Genomic DNA, 15,856 nt, shown 5'->3' on the forward strand with positions numbered 1-15,856 from the left:
TGGACATCTCTTGCTTTGAAAACCCCACGAGGTCGCCATAAGTCAACTGACTCGACAGAAAAAAAAAAAAAAAAAAGTGGGAAGAGAGAACTTTAATATGATGCTCCTCCTTGGAGGAAAGGTGGAATAAATGTAATTAATAAATAACCTCTTTAGGTCACGGGCTCAGAAAGGCTATAGCAAGAAAAACAAGCTGGAGTTTCCCATGCAAATTAGGGGGGGGGCAGTTTTAATTGGAATGGAACTTGTTGCAGCCTCGTTTATAGATCTCGGCCTCCCCCTCGGTATTAACAGTGGAGTTCTTTACAGGTTTATCATCAGCCTCTCTCTCAGCTCCACACACATATGCCCCCCCCAAACATGGGAGTAATAAGACTCCATTGCAGGGCTGTCATAAGCCATTTTTCCCCATATCCCACCCCCACCCCATGCTCTTACCTCTCTTGCAACCCGCAATAATGACAGCAATAATTTTGGTCTGTATTTGGGTTTTGTGGTGCACTTTTTAAATGATCACAGACTCAAAATATTCAGGTTTCCCCCCAATGCAAAATACTGTAAAACCAGAGCTTGAGCCCTGTTTTTTGTTCCAGTTGGAAAGAGAGAGATCACAGTTATGCTCAAATCCTGGATTTTCTCCACTGTTTCCTTTTCCAACTGCTGTCATCTTGCCCCACCCTTGAGAAGAAGGCTTCGAAAGTAATCTTCAGCCTGTTTCATTCCCAATTTGCCTCCTGGTGAACAGGAATCAGGCTTACGTTTGCCCAGGAACTTGCATTCAGATGTTGCAGCCAACTGGAGTTTGTTTGAAGGCCTCCCAAACCAGGAAGCTTTCCACTGCGCTCCAAGTGTGAGGGAAGGAGGGAGGGAAGTGGGCGATGGGTGCCATTTTGGTGCCTGTCACAGACAGAGGTTTGAATGTGGCCTTTGCCACATCTCTCAATGAGGTGTTGCTGTTCTTGTGGAGAGACTGTGGCTCAGTGGTAGAGCATCCGCTTGGAATGCAGGAAGTCCCAGGATCAGTCCCTGGCATCTCCAGTTAAAAGGATCAGGGAGCAGGGAATGTGGAAGATCTCTGCCTGAGATCCTGGAGGGCTGCTTCTCATCTGAGTAGACAAACTGACTTTGATGGACGAAGGGTCTGACGCACTGTAAGGCAGCTTCATGTGTTCATGTGTTGCTTGTTTCCCCACGCTTTCTCTCCAGTTTGCAACCTTGCATGCACACCTTCTGTGCCGCTTGCTACTCAGGGTGGATGGAACGCTCCTCTCTCTGTCCGACGTGCCGCTGTCCGGTGGAGCGCATTTGTAAAAACCATATTCTGAACAACTTGGTGGAAGCGTATCTCATCCAGCATCCAGGCAAGTGGGAAACAAGCTGTTTGGGGGGTGGTAATTAGCACAGCGTTCCGTGCGCCTTGGTGTTTAGTCATGCCGGCTACATGACCACTGAAACATCTTCGGACACGCTGGCTCTTCTGCTTTGAAATGGAGATGAGCACCGCAGCCCTAGAGTCGGATTCGACTAGCTTTCGAGCAAGGGAACCTTTACTTTTTTTTAATTAGCACACGCATTGAACAATCCAGGAAGTGAATTGTGCTAAGTTACATTGAAGTCAACGGGACTCCAGGTGGCAACAGGAGGGCTTAATCAGAACACAAGTGCATTGCAGGCCCATAGCCAGGATTATTATTTTTTGGTTCGGGGGGCATTTACATTTTCAAGGGGGCAGTTAACTTACAGTTCATTAAATGAATCTGAACGCCTGTCTTTAAAGGGGGAGGCTCCAAGCTTGTTTCTAGCCCTTCCTTTCAAGGGACAGGGCAGCGAATGCATCAGTTCCTAGGGGGGAAAAACAGCTCAGTGGGCATTTAATTGCCTTTAGATTGCCTTCTGAGTTCCCTTCCACCGGGCAAGAAAGCTTAGAAGGGCACTCGAGTGGTACCTTCGGCATTTCACCCATCTGGTGAGTGGGCTAGCAGAAAAGGGGATTATTAGAGATGTATCGAAGGTACCCCTCTTGAATACCTTTGTAAGCTCTCTTGCCCTGTGGAAGGGAACTCAAAAAGCATTTAAATGCCTTCTGAAGGCAATTAAATGCCCTCTGAGCTGTCTTTTCCCAGGTCCCATGATCCCCCCCCCCAAATTCCACAGCGGGAGGGAGAGGGAAGCCCGAAGGCAAGCTGCACTTGCTCTCACCGTGGTGGCAGGCAGCAAGGGGGTCTTTCCTCAAAAATAAGGTTTCTGGCATGGCTACTTGTGGGGAAGGGCTTTTAATTGGGGGGGAGCAGGGCCCCAAAATGCCCCACTGTCGCTACAGGCCTGAGTGGAACCCTGGGAAGAATTTTAGTGCCAGGGCTGTGGCTTGGAATGTCCCAAGTAATAGTGTACCTTTGAACAGGTGCCGAGTGATTTTGATTGCAGTGAGTAATCACAGCAAGCTTACATGCATTTGGGAATACAGTGGCGTAAAGTTACTTTTGAAGTAGACTTCATATCCAGTGTGCTTTTTTTTTTTTAAAAAAAAGGAAATTGAGCTCTGGTTATCGGCTCTGAAACACATATATAAAAATCCTCTTTGGGGCCTTTTTGCATCTCTGATGTTGCAGTGAGCAAGTGAAGATTGAGAATGCTAATAAGATCTATTCATTTAGAAATAATATATATAAATCCATTGTAGCCCTGTATGTACCTATGCATATTTTCCCATGCTGGGGGTGCACATTGCATGCAATAAACATGATTCCACACGACTTCCGGTGTTCCCAGACTGAGGTTTTAAGAATCCAGCATCACTGCTGCTTTTGCTCTTATATCCATTTTTGCAGCAGTGCCAAAATGCCTCCTGGTGAACAGGAATCAGGCTTAAGTTTGCCCAGGAACTTGTACTGACGAAATTGACATGCAGGAGTCTTTCTGCCAGCCGAAATTGATTCTCTGCCAGATTCGGCAGAATCCGAATCCGACCGATTTTTTTTTTTGCACACCCCTAAATATACTTGACGGCATAGTCACAGAGATCTCGCTGGATTATCGCTGAAGTTAGACTACACATGAAACAAGCGTGGTAGAATTCTGAACAGCAACCCGTGCAGTCCAAAATCTCCTTCTCTTCATGTTCTTTGAGCCAGGATATGGTGTGATGGTTGGAGTATCAGACTAGGGTCTAGGTGACCCAGGTTCAAATCCCCATTCTGCCATGGAAGCTTGCTGGGTGATCTCGGGCCGGTCACACGCTCTCAGCCTAACTTTTCCTAAACAAGGCTGTTGTGAGGATAAAGTGGAGGAGAGGAGAATGATTGTAAGCCCCTTTGTGTCCCCTCTGAGGAGAAAGGCAGGGTAGAAATGGAAAGGCAGGGCATACATGAAGCAAGTAGATAAACAAGGTACTGGAGTTAGGCTGCTGGGGGGCCTCAGTAAAAGACCCACCAACTTCCCAAATGAAGAAGAAGAGATTGGATTTATACCCCGTCCTTCACTTGGAGTCTCGGAGCGGCTTACAATTTCCTTTCCCTCCCCCTCCCCACAACAGACACCCTGTGAGGTAGGTGGGGCTGAGAGAGTTCTTTCCAGAACTGCTTGTGAGAGAAGTGTTCTGGAAGAACTTGTGACTGACCCAAGGTCACACCAGCAGCTGCAAGTGGAAGAGTGGGGAATCAAACCCGGTTCTCCCAGATTAGAGTCCACACACTTAATCACTACACCAAATTGGCTCTCTCAAACTGCCTCATACCCTGCCTATTCAGATCCAGTTAAATGGACTGCATGTATCTTTAGAAGAAGAGCAGTGTCTCTGTAGCGGAGGACTTATTCTGCATGCACAGAATCCTAGGTTCGATCCCTGCCATCTCCAGTGCAAGGAGCTTGGATAGCAAGCCTTTCTCCATTTGGGACCCAGATCCACTGCCAGCCAATACTGAGCTAGGTGGACCAGTGGTCTGGCTTCGTGTAAGTGAAAAGAGGAACATGTATGCCTCCCCTGAGCTGATTCAAAGGAAGGTGGGCTGGAAATATGTCTGTGTTGTTGATACCGTTTCTTGTATTCCTAGATAAGTGCCGCAACGAAGAGGATGTGCGGAGCATGGATGCCCGGAACAAAATCACTCAAGACATGCTCCAGCCAAAAGTGAGGAGGTCCTTTTCAGACGAAGAAGGAAGTTCTGAAGATCTCTTGGAACTCTCGGATGTCGATAGTGAATCCTCAGATATTAGGTGAGGGTGTTTTACCGGCGTGGATTTTGCATTCTGAAATCTGTATTCGTTTAGGAGATCTCAGTCCAAATTATACCCATTTGGAAAAGATACGGTCTGTCTGGATGACAGGCAGTGCATCTCAAGGGAGCGTGGCAGACCCCGAGGGATCCAGATTCAAAGAAACCCCTGCGCAGCCGAGAAATTGGAGGAAATCTCCATGTTCAGAGGAAGTATATCTGAATACCAGCTACTGTAAGGGTCACAAAAGGAACAGCTGGATTCATGTCTAGTAGTGCTTTAGAGACCAACAAGATGGAGCAGAGATATGGAGCAGAGATCCATCAGTGGCTATTAGACGCAAGGTATAGATAGGAACTCTGGGGCAAGTGATACACTGGGTTTTTTTGGTGCTTGGGGGGGGCAACAGTGGGAGGGCTTCTAGTGTCCTGGCCCCACTGGTGGACCTCCTGATGGCACCTGGTATTTCTGGCCACTGTGTGACACAGAGTGTTGGACTGGATGGGCCATTGGCCTGATCCAACATTGGCTTCTCTTATGTTCTTAAGATTTTCGGGGTATGAGCTTTCAAGAGCCGAAGCTCCCTCCATCATACAGCTTTGACTTGCGAACTGAAAACGAATCAGCCAGTATCATAATGCCCCTTTATAAATCTGTGGTATGGCCTCATTTGGAATACTGTGTTCATTTCTGGTCACCGCACCCGAAAGATATCATAGCATTGGAAAAGGTGCAGAAAAGGGAAACTAAAACGATTAAGAGGCCGAAACACTTTCGCAATGAAGAAAGGCTAAAGAGGTTAGGGCTCTTTAGCTTGGAGAAACGACGACTGAGGGGTGACGCGATAGAGGTTTACAGAATTATGCATGGGATGGAGAAGATAGAGAAAGAAGTACTTTTTCTCCCTTTCTCACAATACAAGAACTCATGGGCACTCAGTGAAATTGATGAGGAAATAAAATATTAAAGGAAGTACTTCTTCACCCAAAGAGTAATGAACACATGGAATTCACTGCCACAGGAAGTGGTGGTAGTCTGGACCAGCAGGGCTCTTGCATTATGCTGGGCAATGGACTCATGTCTGATTGAATTCCGTTCGGTTTTCCTGAATTGGTTCCAACAACCTAACTACGTCCCTCTTTTTCAGCCAGCCCTATATCACATGCAGACAGTGTCCGGGATCTCGCCGGCCTCCTGCTCAGCCCCTTCTGTCCTCGGGTCAGGAAGGAGAACTGGAGGCAGTGCCGTCATTGGGGGATGCACCGTCTACCTCTGCCAACTTTCCAACAGGTCAGTGTGACAAGCAATAGGGCCAAGGGCTGTAATTGACACCACTGACTTTCATCCTGCCAAGATTTTTGCTGTTTTGGTAACACCCAGCCAGTTTTGCCAGGTATCTGCACTGGCTGGGGTGAAAGAAAGGGAACTTTCGCTGTCAAGATAAAACAAAGTCTGCCCTGACCTGGATAGCCCAGGCAAGCCCCATCTCGCCAGATCTCGGAAGCTAAGCAGGGCCGACCCTGGCAAGTATTTGGAAGGGAGACCTCCAAGGAATACCAGGGTTGGGACACAGAGGCAGGCAATATTAAGCCACCTCTCTGAAACATCCAAGCCCCACTAGGGGTCGCCAGAAGTTAACCATGACTTCCAGGCATACACACACAAAATACTCGCCAAAAAGAGAGATAACGTCTGAGTCCAGGAGCACCAAATTTTCCAGGATGTAAGCTTTTGTGAGTTTTCTAACCCCACTTTGTCAGATACCAAAGGCTTATCTGATGAAGTAAGCTTCGATTCACTGAAAGTGTATACCCCTGGAGGGAAAATTGGTCTCTAAGGTACTACTGGACTTGAATTTTGGTTTGCTACTACAAGACTAACATGGCTACTCACCTGAAACTGTCTAGATAAGGGCTTGCAGGCCTTGAAATTGCCCTTGAGTTAATCTCTCCAAAGCAGGATCTTCCGTACCCAACTGTGGTTAGGATTTCAGTGGTATGGGATCACAGCAGTCGTGGATAGGCTTACCAAATTCCGGCGGGGGAATTGTATTTCCTGGCAGGAGCCTCGCCGCGGGGACGGCATTCCCCCGCCGGAATTTGGTAAGCCTAGTAGTGGATTTGGATAGCCTAGTAAATTCCAACAGGTGTTGGCCATGGTGATTAGTTTGTGATGGGTGGCAGAAAGCTTCGATTATCAAAGATGAACACCATGACCAAGCCCTGACCTGGATGACCCAGGCTAGCCTGATCTTGTCAGATCTCGGAAACAAGCCGAGCCAGCTCTGACTAGCATTTGAAAGGGAGACCACCAAGGAATTCCAGGGTCACTATGCAGAGGCAGGCAATAGCAGAACCACCTCTGAATGTATCTTGCCTTGAAGACCATATGGAGTTGCTGTAAGTCAGCTGAGACTTGATGGCATTTTACACACAACACCCACGATAGACAAGGCTCGGTTTTACCCAGGGCCTGCTGCTTGAGTTCATCTCCACAGAAGAAGAGTGCAGCATTCAGATGTACTTTGTAAGAGTTTCCGATTGCGGTATTACATTGATCTTGTAGCACTTGTGGTCCTGATCTGAGCATCTGTTTTTGACCTGCCTTCCGGGAACTCTATGACCCTGTTTAGCTTATTTAGTGTTCCCTATAAGATCATCAGGATGGGTAGCCGTGTCAGAGTGCAGCATTCAGATGTACTTTGTAAACAGAGTTCCCGATTGCGGTATTACATTGATCTTGCAGCACTTGTGGTCCTGATCTGAGCATCTGTTTTCGACCTGCCTTCCGGGAACTCTGTGACCCTGTTTAGCTTATCTAGTGTTCCGTTATAAGATCATCAGGATGGGTAGCCGTTTCAGTCTGTTTGTAGCAGTCGAAAAGAGGCAAGAGTCCGGTAGCACCTTAAAGACTTAACAAAATTTATGGCAAGGTAGGAGCTTCCGTGAGTCAAGTGAGATGAAGAAGTGAGCAGTGACTCACAGGAGATTGTCAGCAACAGCGGGAAATTATCCCTGAAAGGCACAACTACCAGCCCCAAAGGCCTTCTGGAGGAAGCCTCCCTCTTCCAGTCTTTCCCTGCAAGGGTCAGTTGCAGGTGAACGTTGACTTCTGTTTTAGGGCCTGGTGTTGATGGGTGCAGTTCAACAGGACTTACCGGCCCCTTGCGTTAACACAAAACTTAATTAACAAATGATTTCCAAACTGGTCTTCAAGAAAGCTTATAAAATTGACCCACATCGAAAGAGAAAATTAACAATGAAAGCGGTTCCTGTCTCTGTTGTTCTACCGGTACTGCTTTTTTTTTTACCAACGTGTTTCATTTTTTAAATTCTGTTTCATGTCCTGCCTTTCCTCTGTCACAGAACTCAGGGTGGCTTTGCAATAGGTTCTTCCATCCAGACACTGAACAGACCTGGTTATGGGCTGGATCCAGACTAAATTTTCTACCAGTGGAGTTGAACTTTCCCCTTGCAGCCTACTGGTCTCTACAAAAGGCTGCTCCTGGGGCAGGGTGGGAGACTCTGAGCAATGACACGAAGGGGGCCTGCAATAGGAAAAGGGAACTGGTGGAAATTGTTAATGGAGTGTGGATCCATCCCTGCTAACCTTACGTGGTGCCTAATTTAACACACTAGGAATAGGTCAGTTGAAGTAGCAGCATAAGCAGTAACGTCAAGAAAATAAACGACATAATTACCGAACAAGAGGAATTGAACTAGGTGCCATGAGCTCAGGAGGTTGGAAAAGATCTTGCCTTTTGTCCAAAAGGTAACAAAGATGGTACCAGGTAAATGTATTGCATAACTGGAGTGCAACCATATAAAAGCCCTTGAAATGCATTTCAGAATGATCAGATAGTTGCCTGGGTTCTGCAGCAAATGGAAATCGTTCCCTTTGTAGACAGATTGCAGAAGGCTCCTCTGAAATGGTTTGGGGAGAACCAAGGACAAGACGGGTTCTCTGCTCCCTGCCCGTCTCTTGTCATGCCACACCTTTTTGTTTTTCTCCTTATTCATTTGCCTTCTTTTCCGTTACTCTCCTTGCAATCAAGCTGTCCAGGAGTACGTGTGTCCTTCTCAAGGAAGTCACGTGATCTGTACATGCTGTTTCCAGCCAATGCCGGACCGCAGAGCGGAGCGCGAGCAGAATCCACATATCGCCCCTCAGCAATGTAAGCTAGCACATCACTACACAGCTTTGATACAGGTTTCTGTCAATCCTCTCTCTCCCTCTCTCTCTCCATTGCTTTCATCCCATGTAACAAAAGCTTACTTCTCATTGAGGTAGAAAATCCCCCCCCCAACTTACACACCTTATACCCTCCCTCCCCAACTTACACACCTTATACCCTCCCCCCCAACTTACACACCTTGTGGCCATGATCCAAATTAGCCTCTCTTGCAGCTGGAATTTACTTCTCAGAAACCACTGTCCATTCACTGATTTCTCAACCTCTTGTCTAGCTTGATCCTCAGCAATAATTAGGCTATTAACGTGTGTTTAAAAACTAAGCACACTTTTTAAAAAAGAAAATTGGCTGGGCTATCTTCTTTTTAAGGCCATCGGAGTTATTGGGACCAGGTTTTTGCATGAACAAAATGGACTCTCAGAAGTGGCTACAAGATCCGTGGCCTTCCATATGGTGCACTATGACCTAGATGCCATTGCATCAAGAAGCCTCTGATCATACCTATCCCAAGGTCATTCTAGAGCTCCCATATGAGGGAATGAGTTCCCAGGACAGTTCCAAAAGTCTTTCTCTTGGAAGATACACTCAGATTTGAACTGTTAAGACTCCTCTCTTGGAGTTGGGTTCTTCTAGAGGTCTGTACTAAACCAGGAGATATTTGGAAGGCGCTGACCCATCTTGATTGAATTTCATTTTGGTTTTAATAGGGTAATTGTTTTTAAAAGGACCTTGAACATCTTTACCTACCCTGAGCCTTTGTGCTGGAGCAAACAATGTAGATTTAAATGGATGCCGCCATGTGGTTCCATTTTGTCCCAAGTGTTGTATGCAATTCTTTTTAGGAGTTCTATTAACCCTTTCCCTGTGAATGAAGTTGTTTTGAGGGGAGATGTAGGGTGCAGTTCTGGGAACAACAGTGGTAAAGAAATGTTTTGCTTTTCATGTCCCTTTACGGATGGAGGAAGGAACGTAGTTTAGGCCTGTCTTCCTACTGAGGAGTTGGAGGCTGCTGCATAATTATCACCTGAACAACTGGAAGGAATCAGTCTTCTCTGTTTTCTTGTCTTCCAGCTCTCTTTTGATGATGTCTCTCCTTCGCAGGAGAATCCAAATACCCTCCTGCTTGGCTGACCCCAAAGAGACGTATTATTTCTGTCTCACTTCTCTACAAAAATAGCCCCCAAACTACAGGACAGAGGACTAAAATCTACACGCAGCAGCAGCTAGCCACAGTGTAGCCGCAATTAATAACAAAAACAGATCTAAAATAGCCATAAAGCTATTGAACCAGTAATAACAATAACAAATGGCAATAACAGGAGCCACCAGCAGTAAAATCAGCAGTAGCCAAATCAAACAACCACTACACCTAATGGGACTGTATGATACAAGAGCATTTACAAAGCTATGGAATGCCAAAAAGTGGGGAGGGAGGAGATAGATCTCCGTTGTGTTTTTGGGTGCTCACCACAGAGAAGGCCCTGTCCCACATGCCCACCAGTCTCTTCTAACATGGTCCCATGGAGAGTCCTGGCAGCCAATCACAGGCAAGCTCAGGTGAGTGGAGGATAGGCAATCTCACATTTAGAGTGGTGCCACCTGTCTAGTCTGTTTCCAGTTTCCTGTGAACCAGCAGTGTTTGGGGATATGCTATGTGAGGCACAGGGATCAGGAACCCACTGTGTAAGGGTTCACCAACATGTTGCCCACCAATACCCCTCCTGGCACCCAAGTGCTTTTAGGAAGTGCTTTGGGGCTAGGTGTGATCTTTTCCCATCAGGGCTTTTGATTAGCTACGTGCAGATTTAAATGGCATCCTGTTGAACAGAGCCTCTGCCTGAAATGTTGAAGAGTTACTATTAGATTCGTACAAGTGGGAACCCGCAAGGACTTGCGAGAGGCATCTCATTTCCTCCTCCCCCAGTGTTTCCTCATTCCCTTTCCTGAAAGCCTCTGTAGCCTCTACCCTTTTCCTGATTCATTCTCTCCTTCCCACCCAACAGCCAGTCTACATTTATCTGCCCCTTTGTCTTCAGATTCCACCCCCCAGCAGCCTATGCTTTGGAAAACTATGGTTCGGTTGTGTGGTGCTGGCCACTCGGCCCGGCCCACTTGCATGGTAGGGAACTCTCAAGGATTTGTGGAGTGCAAACTTACTTCCCCCCGGTATCCCTTTCCCAACACTATTTCCTATTTCCATCCTCCTGTCAGTCCCCGTGTCCTCTTCCCTTTCCCTGCCTCCTTCTCTCCTTTTCAGCCATTCATCAACCTACCTTTTATCTGCTTCCTGTCTTCAGCTATATTTATTATTTATTTAATTCATTAATATCTCAGGTTTTTCCACAGTGGGGACTAAAGCAGCTTACGTCATTCTCCTCTCCTCTTTTTTCCTCCTCACAACAACCCTGTGAGATAGGTTAGGCTGAAAGTATGTAACTGGCCCAAAACCACCCAGGGAGCTTCCAGAGCAAGATGGGGATTCAAACTTGGGTCTCCCAGACCCTACTCTGGAGCTCCAGCCGCTACACCACACTGGCTTTCATAAGGTGGCTGATGTTGAACAGTAGCAAGCAGTCATGCAAGTCAGGTGGTATAAGGTCACCCAGAGGTTGCTTCCAGACCTAGGGTTGCCAGCCTCCAGGTAGAACCTGGAGACCTCCTAGAATTAAAACTGAACTCCCAGATGACAGAGCTCTGTTCGCCTGAAGAAAATAGCTGCTCTGGAGAGTGGACTCTATGGCATTCTATCCAGCTGAGGCCTCTCTGCTCTGTAAGCCGTGGCCTCCTCAGACTCCACCACAAAATCTCCCCAAATCTCCCAACCTGGAGCTGGCGCCCACCGCCCTTTGTCAGAATTCCAAAGGTTACCACAGGCTCAAAGAGGTTAGCGACTCCTGAACTATGTTGGGTGTTCCCAGGGTTGCCTATTAGATTTCTTTTTAATGGATGGCTTTGGGGTCCTTTCTAATAACTAAATGGCTTACAAACTTATGGGGTTAGACCACTCAGTACGCAAAATAACTTATGCCACAATCTTATCTTCATTATGTGTTTGCAGGTACCGTCTGTCTACAACCCTTTTGTCACTTGTACTGGGGCTGCACTCGAGTGGCGTGTTTCGGCTGCTTGGCACCATTCTGTGGTAGGGTGGCAGGGTCATTGTCTTTACACAGAGCCTTTCGAGACTGGTTTCGCACACCTGAAATCACTTATGACATGAAAGCCCTTGAAGGGCTTGGCCTCCAAAATCCATTCTGCTTGGTGCACTCAGGTTTAACGTCTCATGTTAACGTCTTAGCTAAGCTTGTTCAGTGACTTTGAGAAATGCAATTTAAGTATTCCCACGCAACTAAAATTGACCTTGGAATACTCCAGCCCAGAATCCCAGATCAGACTGTAGCCCTTATTTGAAACCCTCTTCGGGTTCTGCATGTTCAAGATTGTAGACTAGTCATTTGAGGCCTGTCTTTTTTAAAAACTATTTTTGTGAGTATTTGTGTGTGTGCATGCGTGCGCTTGCGAGCCTGGAAGTCATGGTGACTTCTGGCAACCCCTAGTAGGGCTAGGGCGTTTCAGAGAGGTGGCTTGATAAACCTGCCTCTGTGTCCCAGCCCTGGTATTCCTTGGAGGTCGCCCTTCCAAGTACTTGACAGAGTCAGCCCCACTTAGCTTCTGAGATCTGACAAGATCGGGCTTGCCTGGCCCATCCAGGTCAGGGCTTTGAGGCCTGTCTTAGTTGCAAGAGAACATAAGCAGAGCCGTGCAGGATCAGACCCAAGGCCCATCTGGTCCAGTATTATGTTCACACAGGGGCCAACCAGCTGCCTCTAGGAAGCCCACAAAGAGGAAGTCTGCAACAGCATCATCCTGCCTGTGCTCCCCAGCCAGCTGGTATAAAGAGGGATGCTGCCTCTAGTACCGGGGAGAGTAGATATCCATCATGGCTGGTAGACACTGATAGCCCTCTCCTCCATGAATTTTTCCACTCCCATTTTAAAGCCTTCCAAGTTGGCGGCCATGACCACATCCTGTGGCAGCGAGTTCCACAATTTAACTATGTGCTCTGTGAAAAAGTAGTTCCTTGTCTGTCCTGAATCTAAGAAATAGCATTCAGATATGTTGAAGCAAAAGTAATTTTCCCCTATGTTTTTTTAATAGAAATAAATCTTGGTGACAAGTGTCTCGATGGTGTCCTTAACAACAATCATTATGAATCAGATATTTTAAAGGTATATTTTATTTTCAGTTTCTAATATCTCATCAGATCAGTGCTAGTATTTTCTGAAGTAAGGGAGCCATTTCATTTTTTTAAAAATCCCATAAAATGGGCTTCTTAAAATGAATCGCTTTCCATTTCAGTGAATTGTTCTGTGGGGTGGCACGACAGAAGAAGGCAAAAATGTTCTCCCACTCAGAGTGAGGACAGGAAGTGTTGTCCTCGTTCTGAATTGGCTCCATGACATTACCATGTTGCTACATCTAATTGGTTGGGATAGCCTCAAGGAGGAAAAAAGCCTGTTTTTCCTCTTTATCCAAGTGCCGAAGCAGCCATTAAAAGGTGCTGAACAACACACCAGATGTGGGGTCAAGAGAAAACACACAACTTGGTCTCTGCCAATTGGAGACCTGCATAAATTTAGCATCCAGGTGATACGCTGTTGGTTTGAGTTATTAAAAAGAACTTTCTAGTTCTTGCAGTTGCAGTGTAGAATCTGGGGGTGGTAGCCTGGGTTAGGCTGGAAGAGCACATCCAGGCTGCTTAGACACTGAAAAATGACTGTTATAATGCTTACTATAGCTCTGTACCGTAGGTACTACTTCCCTGGTGCCATAAAACTGGCCTATCTCTGTTCCCTTTTTTCTTAGTTTACACCCAAGAGTGTGGAGAGTAGGAGAGAGACAGATTTATTTTGCTTCAGAAAGAAAATAATTTATTTGGTATGGATACCTCATAGGAATCCTTCTGACAACACCTTTCCCCCGTTCTAGGATTACCTGGCATCCAGGAATTTGACATGGAAAAACATGTTGAATGAAAGTCTCCTAGCTCTTCAAAGAGGAGTTTTTGTGTTGTCAGGTAAACCTCTTCTTTTCTTTTTAATTTGGCTTTCTGGACCGTGATTCTCTAAGCAGCCCTGAATAAGTTTGATTGTTGATATTCTTTCTGAGCTGAACAATGGATTTGTCATCACAGCCTATGCCAAAAAGATGCAGAGACAATACGGGGTCATTTTTTAGACAGATACATGAAACAAACTGGCAAGTGTTAGACCTGCCATTTTAGGGATTGTGTTTTAAATTGTAACCTGCTTTGACGTTCTGGAAATGAGTTAAAATTGTAAACTGCTTTGACGTTCTGGAAACGAGTTTAAATTCTGTCCTTCAAGTGGTCCGCCTTTCCTTGCATTATACTGGGATCCTGGGCGTTTCCCATTGTGGGAATAGTTGGAAAACGAAGGGCCTTTGGGTGCTACAAGTATATATGGTTGTGACTGCCTTGCTTCGAGGAGGTATTGCCGCCTTGTTTCTTTTCTGCTTGTAATATGCAACCCCCGATTTTCCCCTCCAGATTACCGAATTACTGGAGAAACGGTGCTCTGTTACTGTTGCGGCCTCCGCAGCTTCCGTGAGCTGGCTTATCAGTACAGGCGGAATATTCCTGTTTCTGAATTGCCAGGTATGGAAAAACCATCCTTAAGCAGAAGAACTAATATGTGGTTATGGATACCGCTTTGCTGTGGTGAGAAGCTTGTCCTATAGGTGACTTACTCTTGTACAGCAAATGCATTGCTGTATCTAACTGGCTGGCCCCAGTGCGGGTGATTAAAGCCATCCAGTGGGGCCATCCAGAGACAAGGTTAAGACTGGATCTCTCGCTATGTGGGGTGGGGAATCTCCTCAGTTATACAGAAAAACAGCTTTTTAAGGATTGAAGACACTTATTCACACAAGCTGAATGATGCTCCTGCAATCAGTGCACTTTAGCAATCAGTTCCAAGTAGATTTTGCCCTTTCATGCAGTAAAACCAGTTGCAATATTTTCTGGAAGTGGATTGAGTGGACATTATTCAGCGGGTGTGAAAGCAAAGTAAGGAAAAAGCCTGTTGAGGACTGAGGATGCTCCAGGAGGTACAGAACGCTGAGAGCAGCTGCCTGTCAGTTGAAGGCAAAATGGAGCAGGGCAGGGGAGAGAGACCATCTTGTTCAAGAATCAGAGAGCTTACAGTTGGGGGGGGGGATTTCCAACATTTTCCCTGTTCCTGGAACTATAGGTGACTTACTCTTGTACAGCAAACGCATTGCTGTATCTAACTGGCTGGCCCCCGTGCGGGTGATTAAAGCCATCCAAGGGGGCCATCCAGAGACAAGGCTAAATTCCTCACAGGCCCCCAGTTTGTTTTATTTATTTGCAAGGATTGCCGGTAGGGGTTTTAAAACAGTACTGTAGTCTCTTCAAAAGTGTAATCAGTACACATTGAGATTTGATCTTTGTTTCAGCACCAATGAGGAATTCTGTAACTAGCCTTGTACAGATTTTGGAATCAAATTACAATGATGCAGGCGTGCGATACTGTTGTCGCACCTTCAGAGCAGCCCTTGGGCCTGCAGAAGCTGCAACCGTTTTAGGAATGGGAGGAGAGGAGAGGGCAGAGATACGTGCTGCCTTCTTGTGTATGGAAAGGGACCCATAGAGACTCTGCCCCACTTTGAGAACTAATCATTGCTGACAATATTTTTTTGAGTCACACCCCCCATAAACACACACACAGGAGAGCAAGATGTGATGATGCTTCCTTTAGTTTGAAAGGAAAGATGATCAGCAAACCGTTCAAGTCTGCAGTGGCCACTTTGTTTTTGGTTTAAAAGGAAATATATCTCATTGGTCCTCACTGATGCAGAGAGGAGACTGAAACCACAAATCCAGAAGGGAAATAACAAGGAAAACGATCTGAGGATGCTCCAGGAGGTACAGAACGCCGAGAGCAGCTGCCTGTCGGTTGAAGGCAAAACGGAGCAGGGCAGGGGAGAGAGATCATCTTGTTCAAGTCTCAGAGAGCTTACAGTTGGGGGGGGGGGGGAGATTTCCAAATTTTTCCCTGTTCCTGGCAAATTCCTCACAGGCCCCCAGTTTGTTTTATTTATTTGCAAGGATTGCCGGTAGGGGTTTTAAAACAGTACTGTAGTCTCTTCAAAAGTGTAATCAGTACACATTGAGATTTGATCTTTGTTTCAGCACCAATGAGGAATTCTGTAACTAGCCTTGTACAGATTTTGGAATCAAATTACAATGATGCAGGCGTGCGATACTGTTGTCGCACCTTCAGAGCAGCCCTTGGGCCTGCAGAAGCTGCAACCGTTTTAGGAATGGGAGGAGAGGAGAGGGCAGAGATACGTGCTGCCTTCTTGTGTATGGAAAGGGACCCATAGAGACTCTGCCCCACTTTGAGAACT

The 15,856-nt window shown here is 46.4% G+C and overlaps 1 protein-coding gene across 1 annotated transcript in view; it reads left to right on the forward strand.

Moving 5' to 3' along the window:
- Window positions 1-15,856, forward strand: part of CHFR (checkpoint with forkhead and ring finger domains, E3 ubiquitin protein ligase) — a 37,339-nt gene that overhangs the window by 18,308 nt on the left and 3,175 nt on the right. Inside the window, exons 9-16 of the mRNA XM_015423784.1 lie at window positions 1,207-1,361; window positions 4,050-4,212; window positions 5,360-5,502; window positions 8,267-8,386; window positions 11,463-11,546; window positions 12,563-12,633; window positions 13,394-13,481; window positions 13,974-14,081. Of these exons, the coding sequence (XP_015279270.1) occupies window positions 1,207-1,361; window positions 4,050-4,212; window positions 5,360-5,502; window positions 8,267-8,386; window positions 11,463-11,546; window positions 12,563-12,633; window positions 13,394-13,481; window positions 13,974-14,081 (932 nt within the window). The remainder of the gene's footprint in view (window positions 1-1,206; window positions 1,362-4,049; window positions 4,213-5,359; window positions 5,503-8,266; window positions 8,387-11,462; window positions 11,547-12,562; window positions 12,634-13,393; window positions 13,482-13,973; window positions 14,082-15,856) is intronic.

The sequence above is a fragment of the Gekko japonicus genome, unplaced genomic scaffold (genome assembly GCF_001447785.1).
Source record: "Gekko japonicus isolate JY-2015 unplaced genomic scaffold, Gekko_japonicus_V1.1 scaffold137, whole genome shotgun sequence".
Taxonomy (NCBI): Eukaryota; Metazoa; Chordata; class Lepidosauria; order Squamata; family Gekkonidae; genus Gekko; species Gekko japonicus.